Source organism: Triticum urartu, chromosome 5A, assembly GCF_056163025.1.
Source record: "Triticum urartu cultivar PI428250 chromosome 5A, HENAU_Tu73, whole genome shotgun sequence".
Classification (NCBI taxonomy): Eukaryota; Viridiplantae; Streptophyta; class Magnoliopsida; order Poales; family Poaceae; genus Triticum; species Triticum urartu.
This window is the reverse complement of record NC_141877.1, coordinates 552,222,968-552,241,519: the sequence shown is the minus strand read 5'-3', so window position 1 is coordinate 552,241,519 and position 18,552 is coordinate 552,222,968. Positions and strand designations below refer to the sequence as shown.

General features: G+C 51.6%; 1 protein-coding gene across 1 annotated transcript; it reads right to left on the bottom strand.

The window, feature by feature from the left end:
• Positions 1-14,619: 14,619 nt before the first annotated feature.
• LOC125510502 (glycosyltransferase BC10) lies at positions 14,620-17,249 on the bottom strand. Its single transcript, XM_048675708.2, has 2 exons — positions 15,448-17,249; positions 14,620-14,943 (listed from the first exon to the last, which is right to left on the bottom strand). The coding sequence occupies exon 1, from the start codon at positions 16,565-16,567 to the stop codon at positions 15,497-15,499; it is 1,071 nt and encodes a 356-aa protein (XP_048531665.1). The 5' UTR covers positions 16,568-17,249; the 3' UTR covers positions 14,620-14,943; positions 15,448-15,496.
• Positions 17,250-18,552: the final 1,303 nt, after the last annotated feature.

Sequence of the window (18,552 nt, the reverse complement as noted above, 5' to 3'; positions counted from 1 at the left end):
CAAAGCACATACCTTGACAAGATTTTGAAGAAGTTCAAAATGAATCAAGCAAAGAAAGGGTTCTTGCCTGTGTTACAAGGTCTGAAGTTGAGTCAGACTCAATGCCCGACCACTGCAGAAGATAGAGAGAAAATGAAAGATGTTCCCTATGCTTCAGCCATAGGCTCTATCATGTATGCAATGCTGTGTACCAGGCCTGATGTGTGCCTTGCTATAAGTCTAGCAGGGAGGTACCAAAGTAATCCAGGAGTGGATCACTGGACAGCGGTCAAGAACATCCTGAAAAAAGGACTAAGGATATGTTTCTCGTATATGGAGGTGACAAAGAGCTCATCGTAAACGGTTACGTTGATGCAAGCTTTGACACTGATCCGGACGATTCTAAATCGCAAACCGGATAAGTGTTTACATTAAATGGTGGAGCTGTCAGTTGGTGCAGTTCTAAACAAAGCGTCGTGGCGGGATCTACATGTGAAGCAGAGTACATAGCTGCTTCGGAAGCAGCAAACGAAGGAGTCTGGATGAAGGAGTTCATATCCGATCTAGGTGTCATACCTAGTGCATTGGGTCCAATGAAAATCTTTTGTGACAATACTGGTGCAATTGCCTTGGCGAAGGAATCCAAATTTCACAAAAGAACCAAGCACATCAAAAGATGCTTCAATTCCATCCGGGATCTGGTCCAGGTGGGAGACATAGAGATTTGCAAGATACATACGGATCTGAATATAGCAGACCCGTTGACTAAGCCTCTTCCACGAGCAAAACATGATCAGCACCAAGGCTCCATGGGTGTTAGAATCATTACTGTGTAATCTAGATTATTGACTCTAGTGCAAGTGGGAGACTGAAGGAAATATGCCCTAGAGGCAATAATAAAGTTATTATTTATTTCCTTATATCATGATAAAAGTTTATTATTCATGCTAGAATTGTATTAACTGGAAACATAATACATGTGTGAATACATAGACAAACAGAGTGTCACTAGTATGCCTCTACTTGACTAGCTCGTTAATCAAAGATGGTTATGTTTCCTAACCATGGACAAGGAGTTGTCATTTGATTAACGGGATCACATCATTAGTTGAATGATCTGATTTACATGACCCATTCCATTAGCTTAGCACCCGATCGTTTAGTGTGTTGCTATTGCTTTCTTCATGACTTATACATGTTCCTATGACTATGAGATTATGTAACTCCCGTGTGCCAGAGGAACACTTTGTGTGCTACCAAACGTCACAACGTAACTAGGTGATTATAAAGGTGCTCTATAGGTGTCTCCAAAGGTACATGTTGGGTTGACGTATTTCGAGATTAGGATTTGTCACTCCGATCGTCGGAGAGGTATCTCTGGGCCCTCTCGGTAATGCACATCACTTAAGCCTTGCAAGCATTGCAACTAATGAGTTAGTTGCGGGATGATGTATTACGGAACGAGTAAAGAGACTTGCCGGTGACGAGATTGAACTAGGTATTGGATACCGACGATCGAATCTCGGGCAAGTAACATACCGATGACAAAGGGAACAACGTATGTTGTTATGCGGTCTGACCGATAAAAGATCTTCATAGAATATGTAGGAACCAATATGGGCATCGAGGTCCCGCTATTGGTTATTGACCGGAGACGTGTCTCGGTCATGTCTACATTGTTCTCGAACCCGTAGGGTCCGCACGCTTAAGGTTTCGATGACAGTTATATTATGAGTTTATGCGTTTTAATGTACCGAAGGTTGTTCGGAGTCCCGGATGTGATCACGGACATGACGAGGAGTCTCGAAATGGTCGAGACATAAAGATTGATATATTGGAAGCCTATGTTTGGATATCGGAAGTGTTCCGGGTGAAATCGGGATTTTACCGGAGTACCGGGAGGTTACCGGAACCCCCCGGGAGATATATGGGCCTTAGTGGGCCTTAGTGGAAGAGAGGAGAGGTAGCCAGAGATGGGCCGCGCGCCCCTCCCCTCCCTTGGTCCGAATAGGACAAGGAGAGGGGGCCGGCCCCCCTTCCTCCTCTCTCTCCTCCGCGAATCCTATTCCAACTAGGAAAGGGGGGGAAGTCCTACTCCCGGAGGGAGTAGGACTCCTCCTGGCGCGCCTCCTCTTGGCTGGCCGCCACCCCCCCCTTTTGAGCCTTTATATACGGAGGCAGGGGCACCCCCTAGAGACACAAGTTGATCCACGTGATCATATTCTTAGCCATGTGCGGTGCCCCCTTCCACCATAGTCCTCGATAATATTGTAGCAGTGCTTAGGCGAAGCCCTGCGACATTAGTACATCAAGATCGTCACCACGTCGTCGTGCTGATGGAACTCTTCCCTGACACTTTGCTGGATCGGAGCCCGGGGATCGTCATCGAGCTGAACGTGTGCTAGAACTCGGAGGTGCCGTAGTTTCGGTGCTTGATCGGTCGGACCGTGAAGACGTACGACTACATCAACCAAGTTAACGCTTCTGTTGTCGATCTACAAGGGTACGTAGATCACACTCTCCCCTCTCGTTGCTATACATCACCATGATCTTGCATGTGCGTAGGAAATTTTTTGAAATTACTACGTTCCCCAACACCTACACCATAAATTGGTTGGCTGCTCAGAATTAGTGCACGGCTTTTGTCGTTTGAGAGCAACCCACCTCAAAGCCTTTGAGAGAGAAATCCTTGCGAGGACAAAGCCCTAAACACCCAGAGCCAAAGAGTGTTAGGCATCACTGAAGTCTTCCTGTCTGTGTGATCTGAAGACTTGTTACACTTGAGGACTGTGAATCCTCCAGCCGGTTAGGCGTCGCGTTCTAAGCATCCAAGAGTCATTGTGGATCGCCGGTGAATGAAGTCTGTGAAGGTTTGGAAGTCGACCTTGAAGACTTACCACAGTGATTGGGCGAGGACTGGGTGTCCTTAGCTCAAGGGGAATAAGGTGAAGACACGGTCTTCTGAGTTAAAACTCAGCCTCCCTAACCAGACGTACAATTGTCACAGCAACTGGAATTGGTCCAACAAATCATTATCTTCAACGAGCAACTGGTTCTATCCTTCCCATCTCTTTATTTACAGTTGGTCTGTGTGAAGTCATTGCCTGTTTGCATTATCTATTTGTCTTCACTGTGTGACTGCTTGTTCTGATTGGCTTCATACTGTCTTCCATCTTGATCCATACTGCCTAGCTGGTGTTAGTCTTTGTGCTTTCACATCATTGAATACTTGACTATGGCTTGCCTACTGTGGTCTACCTTCCGCTGCATGTTAATAGGTTCATTTCTATCGATTGTCTTTGAAACTTTCATGTTTTGAAGACTTTCATCAAAATCGTCTATTCACCCCCCCCCCCTCTAGTCGATAACAAGCACTTTCAATTTTGTCTGACTGGTACAGGTTTGGAGGTAGCACATGACCTTTGGGTAGAAATCGTCCGGATACTGTCATCATCGCGTCGTAGCATTCTCTGCCCAAGTTCAATTGAGCCTTCCAAGCCATTATTTGTGAGATGGCATCGAGCTGACAAAGCTCAGTGTGCTCGTGGAGAGGACGTTTTGAGGACTCCAACATTTCAGTGAAGGCCTTTGCAGATTCGTCCATCTCCTCGTCCGAGTCCCGAGCATCGTCAAAGTCTTGCACCATGTCTGCGGTCCCGGTACCATGCTCGTCGGTGCGACGATGAACCACCTCGGCTCTGGCACGTTGGGCAGACTCACCATGTAATGTCCAGACCGTGTAACCAGGCGTAAAACCAAACTTCTGCAGGTCTTTACTCATTTCAAACTCGTCCCTCTTTTTATAGTTGTCGCAACGGGCACAGGGGCACCCGCTTAATTCCTGGCCATTTGCAAATGCGGCTTTAAAAAACCCCTTGGTTTTTGCTAAACATTCCTCGGTCCAAACTTTTTGACTAGTGTAACCGGTGTACATCCATGCATGATCACTCATATTGACTTTCTACTGGACACACAAGAAATATATACATAATTAAGCAAACCATATCCATCAATTAATGGAGTTTGTCAGTTTTATTACGTCCATGCAACCTACACGCTAATAGGTAAAGATAGGTCCTAATCCCACACAAGTATGTGTAGATTGTGTTCGTTTTCCCATGCTCTGCTCCGGATCCGACGCAAAATTTTGGCAGCACCTCCCCGCTGTTCTCCTGATACACGTCCCGGCAATATGCAGAGAGGATGTGTACCCGGAGAACAACAGGGAGGCACTGACAAAATTCTGCATCGGATCCGGAGCAGAGCATATGAGAAAACGAACCCAATCTACACATACTCGGGCTGTCCATGGATAACGTTGGACAATTCGAAAGAATCACGATTATAAATATGCAAGTGCATGCCTATTTATAGATGTAACCCTTTCGAACGGGAGACGCATAGTGGTTACGCATACTGATGATTGACACCTATAACTAGCAAGTTTCATCGGAAGATGTCATTTGTGCTCATCAACGAATGCAGGGGCGGAGCTCGTCGAACACTAGACCCTCGCAGCGACGAAATAACAGCACATTTAAATCCAAAGATGAGTAACATAGCAATTTTGTTTCTTCCATCGACCTAACTAAATATTGACAACAAGACGAGCGGGTTAGGGGGTCCTTGGCGTCGATGGAACCCTAAATAGCAAGTATCATCGGTGCGAGATACATGTGGCGCTCGACATTGAACACTAGATCCACATTCCACAAGTGAAGCTGGCGCCCGGCGTCCCGCAACAATAGTTCTGGTGGCTGATGATGGTCGAACACCATCGCGAATTTGTCTGGCAGCCTCTGTGATGAGGATTAAAGCCAAGTTTTGGAATTTCAAACAACCAAACCGACTTGAGTCAGTTTGGGTGTTTCAAGTTTCAACACTTGCCTTTTAATCGTCATCGCAGAGGCTACCAGGCAAATTCGCGATGGTGTTCGACCGCCATCGATGCCGAGAACAGTTGCTTTGGGACGCCGGACGTCGGCGTCACTTGTGGGACATGGATGTAGTGTTCGACACCGACGGCCACATGTATCTCGCACCGACGATACTTGCTATTTAGGGTTCCATCAACACCGAGGAACCCCTAACCCGCTCGTCCCCGGGCGCCCTCTTCTTTCCTTTCCTTCTTCTCTTCTTTTCCTTTTTCTTCTTCTTCTTCTTCTTCTTCTCCCTCCTCCTCTTCCTCCCTCCTCCTCCTCCTTCTACTCCTCTTCTTATTCTAAACTAAAACTAAAACTAATCTAAAATAAACTAAACTAAAATAAACTAAAATAAAATAAACTAAAACTAAAACTAAACTGAAAATAAAACTAAACTAAAACTAAAACTAAAACAGAAACTAAACTAAAAGAAACTAAACTAAAAAAAGGCGAGAACAAACCTGCAGGGGATCGCCGGTGGAGGGCGAGGTCAGCCGGTGGGGCGGGGCGGCGCAAGGGCCGCGGGGAGGAGGGCGACAGCGGGGCGGGGCGGCGCAGGGCCGCGGGGAGGGGTCCGGCGACGAGGCGGGGCAGCGCAGGCCTCTCCGGTGATGGGGCGACGGGGCGCGGGGGGGGGGGCTGGACGGCGGCGGCTGCAGAGCGGCGGGGAAGGAGAGAGGCGGGCGCGCGGGAGGGAGAGAGAGAGAGGAGACGGCTCGGCCCGTTAAGTGGGGCGGCCGTTTAGGGCTGGCCCACGTCTCCTCAGGGAAATATCTGGTGCTACCAAGGTTTAGATGCTACCATGATACGGACTCTTGGGAGCCATTGGATCTCAGATCGAACGGCTACTGGAAGTTCTTGAACATTTTGCAAAAACGTCATTCAAGAGTCTCAAAATTACGCGCGGGTAAAATAGCTTCTCCAGTGCCGTTGGATCTGAGATCCAACGATCCAAAATCATGTACTCCCTCCGTTCCTAAATACTTGTCTTTCTAGGCATTTCAACAAGTGACTACATATGCAGCAAAATGAGTGAATCTACACTCTAAAATATGTCTACATACATCCGTATGTAGTAGTCATTTGGAATGTCTAGAAAGACAAATATTTAGGAACGGAGGGAGTATCATGGTAGCATGTGAAGTCCGGTAGCACCTGAAACTTTCCCACGTCTCCTCTTTGTCGTCCGACAAGAACCTGACCTAGCCACGCCATGCCCTGTGGGGCCCACCTGGCCCTATGCTGACGGTAAAGAAACAGCGGACGGCAAATAGACTTTTTGCCATCTGCACTTTCTTTGCCGTCCGCTTTGTGGAAGTGGACGACAAAGAGGTGGCAGACGACAAATTGCCTGATTCCAGTAGTGCTCCCTGGCTTCCTCCTTGCCCCACTAAGCAAATCCTATCGGCCACCGACGCGCGGGCCATACAAGCACCACGACAGTGTAGGGCTAGGCCGTCCTCGCCACGAAGAGGCAGTCAACGCAGCAATCATAGATCACGACCCGAGCAGATTTCACCATCGGGCTTTACCCAGTGGCGCAAGCCAACGACGGTGAGGAGAGAGAGGAGGGGATGGGTGGTGGTGGCGGCGACAGGAGCTGGCTTCTGCTCGAGCCCCTCCTGGGAGTGACACTGACACTGACACGGGGCGTTTCCTCTAAAAGGTATTGCTACTTGTTTCCTCTAAGGCCTTCTTTGGTTCATAGGATGGGAAAGTCATAGGAATAGGAAAGTCCTAGGAAATGAGGTGACATGTATCTCAAATCCTATGAGTAGGAATAAGTAAATAGATGCCCTTTGGTTCACATCATAGAATTTTTTCTATTGAGTCTAGGCTAATGTTTATTTTCCTATGAAATGTGGAGGATAGGAAGAATTCTTCCATAGGAATAGAATTTCATTCCTACAAACCAAAGAGCTCTAAAGGAATTTTTCCTATATAAATCCTATTCTATGAAATTCCTGCGAGATTCCTCTAAACCAAAGAAGGCCTAAAAGGTATTTCTACTTGTTGCAGGAAACATATTGACCAAAGAAGAGTAACGACATGTGCGCTGTTGTGACATGGATCTTTCTTGACAGTTAGTTATTGATCCACCATGATCTTCAATTCCCTGTTAGCATTACAAAGCATAGTTTAAAAAACCGGACCGGTGACAGAGCTGGTTGAGCCTGTTGGTTCAGGTTTACATCGGTAGTGTTGAGTATATTATGTACGTGTATATTTGTGTGTAGGGTCCATCTTCTATTTCCTTTGTATAGTTGAGGTTGTGGCTCACCTCTATACTTATATATACGTGCCTGGTGCATCGATCAATACATCGAGATTGCACAGCCCATAACTTGTCCTTCTATATGATATCAGCCTTTTCGGTCTAACCCTAGGGTAGCCGCTGCCGCCGCGCCTCCACGCGCCACCGCCACCGCAACCCACCACTGCACCTGCCGCCGCTGCGCCCTCTCCCTACTACCCCGCGCCGCCGCCGCCTGTGCTAGCTTCCGCCCCGCAGCCCCGCGCGATCGCTAACCTAGCCCCGCGCGCTCGCAAACCCGCCAGCCGCCAGCCCCGCTCGCCTAACCCGCCAGCCCCACTCGCTAACCCGCGCCGTCCCCGCTCGCCTAAACCCGCCAGCTGCCAGCCCTGCTCGCTAACCCGCGCTGCCCCGCACGCTAACCCGTGCCGATCGCCCCGCATGCTGCATCGCCTCCCAGCCGCGTCGCCCGCACACCGCATCACCGTCCCACAGCTGCGTCACCTGCCGCTGCTGCCGCCTCCTACATACTTCTCAAAACCTAACCCTAGCCCGCGCCGAGTCCCAAACCCTAACCCTCGCCATGAGCTCCTCCTCGTCCACCGTCTCCAATCCGTTCGTCGGTCCCGATGTCACTCTCGTCCGCGACCTCAACATCCATGAGCGTGTTCCAGTCAAGCTTGATCACACCACCGCGTTCTACTCCGCCTGGAAGCGGTATTTTTCGCTTGTGTTCCGTGAGTACCTCCTGCACAGCCACGTGGACGGCACCGTGGACTCGGCGCTCATGATCAACGACGAGGAGTGGATGATCCTCGACGCCACCATCATCCGCTGGTTCTACCTCACCATCTCCAGCGACCTCTTCCACACCGTGGTGGACGATGAGGACGACGCCCATGCGGTCTGGACCAAGCTCAACGGCCTCTTCACCGACAACTGGCTGCAGCGCAAGGTCCTGCTCTACGGTGATTTTTACGGGTGCCAGCAACTTGACTCATCCATCGATGATTTTTGCATGCGCCTCAAGAAGCTCGCCGATGAGCTCCGTGATCTCGGGGAAAAGATCGGCGACGAACTCCTCATCAGCACCCTCTCCGGCGGCCTCAACGAGGATTTCGGGAACGCCGCCTCCAACCTCACCCTCATCCCGGAGCCTACCTTCGCTAAGGTGGTCGCGTACCTCAAGTTGGAGGAGCGCCGGATGCAGGTGGCGCGGACTCGCGCGACCCACACCGCCCTCGTCACCGGCACCCGCGGAGGTCCAGCCCCGCCACCGCCGCGCCCGACGCCGCCATAGCCGGCGGCGCCCGCCTTCCCGCCAGGCTTCCCGCCCGCCCCGGCCGCCCCCTTCCCACCGCCCCAGCCAGCGGCCAATGGGGGGGTTGTCACAGCGGCTGTCGTGGTGGCCGCAAGCAGGGGGGCGCCGGCGCTCAGGAAGGAGCACCCTGCCCACCGCAGCAGGCTTATCAGCCGGCCCCGTGGTACGCCGGCCAGAACCCATGGACCGGCGTTGTGCACGCCTACTCCATGCCGGTTCCTCGGGCCCCTGCCCCAGGACTTCTCGGTGCCCGGCCACAGCCACACCAGGCGTTCTACGCCGCGTCGCAGCCCTACGCGGCGCCCTACGGCCAGCAGCTGCAGCCAGGTGGGCCGCCGCTGCTGCCCCTGACGGCCGCGCCGCCTCTGCCGCCGGCACCGTGGGACCCGGCTCTTCGGGCGGCTCTCCACAACACTCCTTCCCCGTCCAGCTACACCGGCGGCGGCGACTGGTACATGGACAGTGGCGCCACCGCTCACATGGCGGCGTACCCCGGTAACCTCCACACCGCCCATCCTGTCCACACTTCCAACCACATCACCGTCGGTGACGGCTCTTCTCTTCCTATCACCCATATTGATCATGCATATTTTCCGTCTAACTCCACTCCAATATCCATGTCTAATATTCTAATTTCTCCTGAACTTATTAAAAATCTTGTTTCTGTTCGTTCTCTTACATGTGAAAATCCGGTTACCGTTGAATTTGACGAATATGGTTTTTCTGTTAAGGACGCTCGCACGCGGATGGTGCTCCACCGATGTGACAGCCCCGACGAGCTCTACCCGGTTCACTCCGCCACCTCCACCACTTCTGCCGCCCCTGTCGCTCTCGCCACCGGAGTGGATCTTTGGCATGCTCGCTTGGGTCATCCTAATCCTGCCACCCTTCGCCACATACTTCGGAGTTTTTCTTTCACGTGTAATAAGAACAAGGATCACTCGTGTCATGCATGTCGCCTCGGCAAACATGCTCGTCTTCCGTTTAGGGCTTCTTCTTTTGTTGCATCGTACCCGTTTGAGTTAATTCATAGTGATGTTTGGACCTCACCTGTTGCCAGTAATATGGGCTTTCTTTATTACCTTGTCATACTTGATGATTTTTCGCATTATGTGTGGACCTTCCCGTTGCGCCGCAAGTCGGATGTTATATCCACACTCGCCGCCTTCTACTCCTATGTTCTCACGCAGTTTGGTCGTCTCATTCTCGCGTTGCAGACAGACAACGGGAAGGAGTTTGACAACGTCGCTGTTCGTAATCTTCTCACCACACATGCACGATTTTTCGTCTCACTTGCTCGTACACCTCGCAGCAGAACGGTCGCGCTGAGCGCATCCTTCGCACTCTCAATGACTGCGTTAGGACTCTTCTCTTTCATGCCAACGTGCCTCCGTGCTTTTGGCCTGACGCTCTCGCCGCCGCTTCTCTCCTCATCAACATCCGCCCATGTCGTACTCGCGGGAACTTTACACCTCATCATCTTCTCTTCGGTGCACCCCCCCCCCTCTTATGATGGGCTTCGCATCTTCGGCTGCCTTTGCTACCCTAGCATCGCCGCTACTGCGCCTCATAAGCTTGCACCCCGCTCTGTCGCCTGCATCTTTATCGGCTACCCACATAACACTAAGGGCTACCGCTGCTATGATCCCGTCTCCCATTGTGCTTTCACCTCCCGACACGTTTACTTTGATGAGATAGTGTTTCCGTTTCAGCAGCAGGTACCCCTTGTCGCCTCGTCACCGCCGGCCACCGGCGGCTCTTCGTCGACTTCGTCAGGTGGACGGTCTCGTTCGGCCCGCGGACCGCCTCCGGGCTTTGGCGGTCCTCGCGCCCTCACGCTGGCGCCCGCCCCCTCGGCCTCCTCGGCCGACCCTGCCGGCGCGGCTGGCGCCCCTCCTTCACCCGCCGTCCCTAACTCGGGCGTCGCGGGGTCGGGCGCTGCTGGCTCGGCCGCCTCTTCAGCCGCCTTGACGCCAGCCTCCTCGCCGGCTCCGACGTCGGCCACCTCGCCGGCCCTGACGCCGGCCTCCTTGCCGGCTCCGAGGCCGGCCGGCTCGCCGGCCCCGACGCCGGCCGCCTCGCCGGTGGCTCCGACGGCGCCGCCTGGCCCAGTTACACGGGCTCGTACCGGCGTTCATCGTCCGAGCCTCCGGTACTCGAGCGACGAGTATGTCCTCGCAGCCTCCACCGCGGAGCCGTCGCCTCTTCCCGCGTCCGCTCGCGCCTCCCTCCGTGATCCTCACTGGCTTGCGGCGATGCAGGAGGAGTTCGACGCTCTTCAACGGAACCGCACCTGGACACTGGTTCCCCGGCCTCCTCGCGCCAACGTCATCACCGGCAAGTGGGTCTTTGGCCATAAGACCCGCTCGGATGGTACTCTCGAGCGCTACAAGGCTCGCTGGGTGGTCCGTGGTTTCCGCCAGCGCGCTGGAGTGGACTTCACTGAGACGTTTGCCCCGGTTGTAAAACCGGGCATGATCTGCACCGTCCTCCAGCTCGTCGTCTTCCTTGGCTGGCCCGTTCACCAGATGAATGTCTCCAACGCCTTTCTCCACGGCCATCTTGAGGAGCAGGTGTATTGTGAGCAACCCACTGGTTTCGTCGACGCCTCACTTCCTGGCCATGTGTGTCTGTTGTCCCGCTCTCTTTACGGGCTCAAGCAAGCACCCCGCGCCTGGTACCAGCGGATCGCCGGGTTTCTTCAGACACTGGGCTTCAGCGTTACTCGCTCGAACGCCTCATTGTTTGTCTATCGCCACGGTGACACGACTGCATACTTGCTTCTTTACGTCGATGACATCATCCTGACGGCCTCCTCCCCAGCTCTTCTTCAGCAGATTACTCTCCGACTGCGTGACGAGTTTGCCATTAAGGACTTGGGTGCTCTACATTATTTCCTTGGCATTGAGGTCGTTCGGCGTCCGGATGGTTTCTTTCTTCATCAACAGAAGTATGCACATGAGCTTCTTGAGCGTGCTGGCATGCTCAACTGTCACCCTGTTGCTACTCCTGTTGACACTAAGGCCAAGGTCTCTGCTCTTGAGGGCTCGCCTGCGTCGGATGCTCCTTTCTACCGGTCTATCGTCGGTGCTCTTCAGTATTTGACTCTCACCAGACCGGATCTTCAGTATGCTGTTCAGCAGGTGTGTCTCCACATGCACGCCCCTCGTGACTCCCATTGGACTCTCGTGAAGCGGATCCTTCATTACATCCGCGGCACGATGACCCTCGGATTGACACTCACGGCGTCTACTTCTCTGGAGATGGTGGCCTACTCCGATGCAGACTGGGCTGGCTGCCCCGATACTCGTCGGTCCACCTCTGGCTACTGCGTCTACCTCGGTCCTTCACTCGTCTCGTGGTCGTCCAAGCGACAACCCACGGTTTCGCGCTCCAGCGCGGAGGCTGAGTACCGAGTTGTGGCCAACGCTGTTGCCGAGTGCACCTGGCTACGACAGTTACTTCAGGAGCTGCATCACGACGTCTCCTAGGCTACGGTTGTCTACTGCGACAACGTTTCTGCGGTGTACCTCTCCGCCAACCCCGCTCATCGTCGCCAGACTAAACACATTGAGCTGGACATTCACTTTGTGCGCGAGCAGGTGGCTCTTGAACGTATTTGGGTTCTCCATGTGCCGACTGCACAACAGTTCGCCGATGTGATGACGAAGGGACTGCTGACTTCTACCTTCGAGGAGTCCCGTTCCAGTCTTTGCGTCACTAGCACCGCTTCGACTGTGGGGGGGGGGGTGTTGAGTATATTGTGTACGTGTATATTTGTGTGTAGGGCCCATCTCCTGTTTCCTTTGTATAGTTGAGGCTGTGGCCCACCTCTGTACTTATATATACGTGCCTGGTGCATCGATCAATACATCGAGATTGCACAGACCATAACTTGTCCTTCTACACGTAGGACCGCCGGCTCATCGGTTCAACATCTAATTTTGTTGAGCTGTCTCGCGGTCTTGTGCTAATACTTTGCAATTTATTGTGAAAACAAATCAATTTGTTAGCCAAAGAGTAGAACGGTAAAAAAACAAAATTGGTTGGGCAAACAGGATTGGATTACCAGAATGCACCACAGGGGCAAACGTTGCCTTAAACATAAACCGTGTGTTGCAGTCATCCTTCTATACCCCATGTAGGATCTTTCTGTGAAGTATGAGAGTTATTTACTGACGTGGTATTTTGATACTTCCTCCATTCCATAATATAGTGCTTCCTCTATCCTAGTGCTTCAACCAAAACCGATTGCGGCGGGAACAAAAATTATACCAATGAATTCGTACTCGAAAGAAGTTTTCAATTATATAATTTTTTTTCTCCCCCCGCAGTTGATCTCGTTGGTTAAATTTATGATCAAAATTAAACCTTGGAAAGCGCGGGCGCATTATATTTTGAAAAATGGAGGGAGTATAGTATACAGCGCTTGTTTATGATTTGTGCCTGCTTGGAGAGCGCTCATAAAACTGTGATAACGTAATGCCCGAATTCGATACCAAGTACTCCAAAATCTGAACCAAAATCTGAAGTAGTGAACTATACGCTCTTATATTTCTTTTACGGAGAGTCAGAGTAGCTGTATGTTCCAAAATCGCATACTCCAAAGTCAATTGTGAATCTGACATGACAAACTATAGCAACATGTTGACGCATAACACAGTGCGAGATACTGTAATAACAACACTAAAGGCCCGTACGCCTGCAAGGAGGCGCCACATTTGATTCATCAAAGGATGTTTACTCCAAACCATACTTGTTATTAACAGTATAATAAAGCAACAGAAAACATGATAGGATCTTCCTTCCTGGACGGACTGAAGCCAGTGCTGGTTCTGACTTCTGAGCATGGTGGTCATGCTTCCCCAGAATACATACCTGATGAAGAATCGACTAATCCGCACAGGATGTCATCAGAATGGGACAAGCCTGACTCATCTGTCCTTTTCAAAAATCCAAAAGGCATTTCCTATTTATCCATTTTAATTTCATCATTGAATAGAAACCCTTTTGGATTTATTTGTTCATTGTATTGAAAGAATTTTCAAAATTTAAACAAGAAATTAATTAGAAAAAAATAGTTCTATACTTGCAGGTTAGGAAAAAAGAAGTTCCAACTCTTTCAAGCAGTGTTTCTATTGGGCAAAGCAAGAGTTCATTGCTGGTGGTGGTTACTTTCCTCTTCCTGGGAGTTTGCCTATGAAGCAGAGGCTAATCATACTCTGAAGCCTCAACTGTCCATGCTTCCATTTTCTATGGGGATGGAATCTGGACAAGGCACCTTTTGATCGAGAAAAACAAAACAGGACACGAACTAGTTGGGAAAGCCGGTAAAGGGCAACTTAAAAGAGGCGTCATCTTGGTCTAGGCACAAATGAATATTAGACAGAAAAAGACATCTCTCCAGTCCCCATCTTTTTCTATCTATCTATATATATATATCAAAGAAAGCTAAGCTGGCAAGTGAGGGCAAAACAGATATCAACTCGATCCAGTGCTTCAGGATTAGATAGACATATATTATTTGACAGAAAAGGACATGTCTACACACCCCAACTTCCCTGGGATGCATTGCATGTTCAACCATCCTACAAGGCAATCTTAGTATCAACTTTTTAAGGTGCATGCCCTGCTATATATGTTCTTGTTTCTTGCAGAAAACCGAACATCAGAAATCCGTGACCTGAAAGCACCCATACACTTTCCAATACCATCGTTACTAACCATCTCTAAAATAGCAACATAACAAACCTACATGGTTGCTCTCTTTTTAAGATCTGTCCCAAAACCGGCACGACAATCGGTTTAAGGTGTCGGAGTCTGGACAGATAAAGGGCAAACACTATGCAATGGCAACAGCCCTTGGTGGGGCAGAAGGTCACCAAACAAAGCTTGTCCAGTGGATCCACAATATGGAAAGGAAGAATCTTTAAACCAACTGGCTGCATATTAGGGTTTAAGGGTGCTCGCATGAATTGTATTGTTAGTGCAGCTCTACTTTTCTTTTCACTTCACAAAATCCTTACAAAGAAGAATCCTACAGAAAAAGTCAAATATGCCCTTCAGTTACTATTATCTATCTATTCAAAGTGTCAGGCTGGCGCAACGAATGGAACAATGCTATGAACAAAGCAACCCCAAACTACAGTATTCACAACAGGCGTGACATATTATATACATGCAATAAAAACTACAAAAGCCGCCGCTGGATGTATTGACATAGTCCCTCTAAGTCCATGTAATACATAGGATGATCATCCTAGCTACTGATATGTTACTTGCCAAGAAGCGGTCGTGTTCAAACAGCATACTCACATAGAACAATTAGTTGCCATACCATACTCACCGACCAGCACCGTCTATTACCAGAAAATCTTTCAATCATGGAAGAGCAAGGATGGGAATTCCTCAAGAAAGATCTCTAGGGATAGATGGACTAGCTCGTGCCTGTTCATCGCATCACAACCCTGCAGGGGAAACAAGGAGCATTGCCCTAAAATTTATTTGCTAACAGAACCCCAGAAGTGCAAATTCTGGAGAGTCGTCAGTTAACATTAATGATCAGTGCTGGAGTCTGACAATAATCCAGAGAGACAGTAAAGCTTTCTATAGCAATGTACATATACAAACTGCTAGAATAAGAGCAACAGATGCGTTCACTTCATTGAAAAAGCACTACATGCATTGATAGCAATGTACCAAGTGAGGAAATACATTTCACATCTACTGTCCTACAAGAAGCTGACACAGCAACATAATAAATATTTAAAAGTTCAAATTGATGACATAACGACTTAACGAAGGCGTGCAACTTTATTATGTAAGTGTTAAAAGCATACAGACTGCATAATTCCTAAAACTCCCGGATTTCATACTATGTACACTCCACTCAGAGACAACTCTCTCAATACAACACCTACACAGAAGATTAGTTCTTTCAACAGTGCAGCAGCAAGTGCGCATTTCCGTACCTCATCATCTCAGTTTATCCGACAACCCCAAATGTGAGGTGCTGCTGGCCTAGTCACGTAGGATGACTGAGTCCGCAATCTCCATCAGCGGCTCGAGGCACTCCGGGGCAAATTTCCGTGCAAACATGTATGAGTATTTCGCATTCGACTTCCTCAGCTCCCTGATCAAGTTGGCCGACACCTCCCCAGGGTGATACGTGTGTGGGTGGCCCTCGACTTGATCTGTCCAGTTCACCCTCGTGAGGCTATACTTGGTGCATCCAGCAGGGTCCTGCATATCCAGCAATGTGGGGAAGTAGTGCTCCTCCGGATAGCACGAGTAATTGCGCTCGACCAGACAAGGCAGCTTAAACTTCTTCCAGAGCCGCATGTCCCTCACAACCATGATGGCATGCCTCCTAGTGAGCACAAAGAACTGCGATCCAGCACGAAACTGGTCATACGGCACCTCTGGCAACATCACAGCATCACCGCGGGCATAGTACCTATCATGAAGGATGGAGGTGTTGTCCGTAATCTCTATGAAGCTGCGGTGGTGGCCGTGAGGGCCAGCATTGTCGGAGAGGAGTGTCTTGTACATGGTGGGGAACGGGTGCAGCGGGATGCAGGACTGGGACAGCAGCGCAAAGAACTGGTTGGACGGGTCGTCCAGGAGTGCGGTGGCGAGGAGGCGGCGGGCGGCAGAGATGAGCGTGGGGGAGGCTCGCTGCGTGGCCTTGGCTGGCACGAAGCGGCCGCGGAAGGTGGGCGTGGGGGGCAGCTCTAGGACGGAGTAGGGATCGGCGTGGACATACAGATTGAACAGCTTGCGGTGGCCATGGAAGTACTTCTCCCAGAGCGGCGAGAAGACGATGTCGGAGTTGGTGAGGAAGAGGAAGGCGACTTTGGGCCGAGGGCGGCGGTGGAAGAAGTAGGAGGTGGTGGCCGGCTTGGCGGAGGAAGAGGAGAGGATGGCGCGGCGGAAGAGGGCGAGGTCGTCGGACTCGTCGGCGTCCGGGATGGCGGGGAGCGTCTTGGGCGGGAGGAGGCGCGGCCCAAGGAGGAAGACGACCGGGATGGAGAGGAGCAGGAGCAGGGCGAGCAGGAAGGGCGAGGCGTGCGTCGTCACCGGCGACGTCATCGCCGGCGACCGCGGGAGGGCGGGAGAAGCGCGGAATGCGGGCGGCGGTGGGGATTGGATCTTGGTGGGAGAGGGGGGAGAGAGAAAGAGCAAATTTTTAAAGAGGATGGGATTGAGAGCGATTGGCAGACAGGGACAGTCCTGCGGAGGAATTGGGGAGGAGGACGGGAAAATGCCCCGCGAATTGGATCTTTCGATCCGGAGGCTCGCGGGCTGAAGCTGGACAAGAAGGCGAGGAGAGCCGGGAGGGAGCACCGGCGCCGAGGATCAATCCGAGGAGCAGCCGGGCATGGCGTCGCTCCTCGGAATCAGACCAAATGGCGAGCGGCGCCGGCTCCGAATCCCGGCCGGAGCTCGGCCGTCTCCGTCCCTCCCTCCCTCCCTCCCTCGGCTGGGCTGGCTTCACCACGAGATCCGGTAACGGCCGCGGGGTGGGGGGACAGGGGAGACCAGGAACGGCACCTCGTGGGCACAGGGCAGGGCAGGCAAGAAGAGCCAGGAACGGAGCGACCGACTGCCCCAACAACCACGAATCAACGCGGCGCGGCCGGGCCGGGGAGGGGGAATGGCGGCTGCGCTGCGCCGCGGCCGGCGGGCGGAGGGGGAGGGAGGGGGGAATCGGGAGATTTTGGGGAGATCTTTGGTTGTGAGGCCGAGAAGAAGAGGTACGGTGGGGGGGAAGGGAAGGGAAGGGAAGATGGGGAGGAGTGATGCGTGCGCGTCGTGGCGGTGGGGTGGGGTGGCCTGTTTATGTGTGTCGCTGTCGCGCGGGCCCGCCAGCGGGATTAAATAGGATTGGTTAGGGGGGTGACGCGGCGGGCAACAGAGGTGAGGTGAGGTTAGTGGTGGATGGCATGCCACTGTCCCACTCCCACCTGCTTCTGTTACGTCGCGGCGGTTGGATCCGCCGGGTGCGCTCATCTTGACGCGCGTCTAGAAGACTCTCGCTCTCTCTTCCTTCCTTTTTCTTCGTAGGCTCTTCCACAAGGTGTTATTTTCTCTTTCTACATATAAAAAAGGTGTTGTTTTCTTTCTATGGCAGTACGTGTCTCATTAGTACGCACCGACATGATAAAACTAAAAAGACAGCTAAACGCGAGCCTTTGCACGAAGAAACATCAGCCATGAAAGAAAATTACAATCAAGACTGAAGAATTCTCCGAGTTAGACACCAACACCTCCAGCAACATCACATCAGACATCAAAGGAAAAAAATGACGGATTACCTCCTCATCTGAGCTCGACGTGGCTTCATCATTGATATGCAGTTTTGCGGACCTTCAAGGTGGCTCACCCAAGGCAAAAGCCGTTGTTGTTGAACGAATCAGACCGGGACAACACCCCAGACACGCCATCAAACTCCAATTCTGGCACCCCCTCATGACTAGTACATCGGAGCATGAAACCGGACCTGCCAGCCACGAACCACGAACCCAACACACGATCTGCCATCCTCCAGATGCATCGATGCAGACCACAATGTGCATCTGCTCATGGACTCCTCCCAGGCTCCGCGCCGGCGCTGGAGTAAACGTCATCCCATCGGCGGAGCCTGAGAATATAAGTCCACCACGAGGATGCCGCTGTCGCCACACCACCTTAATTGAACAAATTGATTTTTTAAAACCATCCCCAACCATAGCACCAATCACCCCGCTAGGGAAGGATCTGAATCTTCTTTATTCAACACCGTCACCTCGCCGCTGAAGCCAAGACGATGAACGACCGGAAAACTAAGCTACTATGGCCTAAGACCTAAAGCTACATGATCCACACGTGTGGATCCGGTGACCCCCCCCCCCCCCCCCTCACCATCAATGACCGAGGTCGCCGACGGGCGGCGGAAGAACCTGGTTGTTGGCTAGATCGCCCTTTCTTCCTTCTAGGGGAAGAAAGAAAAGTGATTCGTGTGTCTTCAATTCTCTTCCACATGGTGTTAGCACTATGGCGTTGTATTGGGTATTTTTGCTAAGCTGTTGATAGTT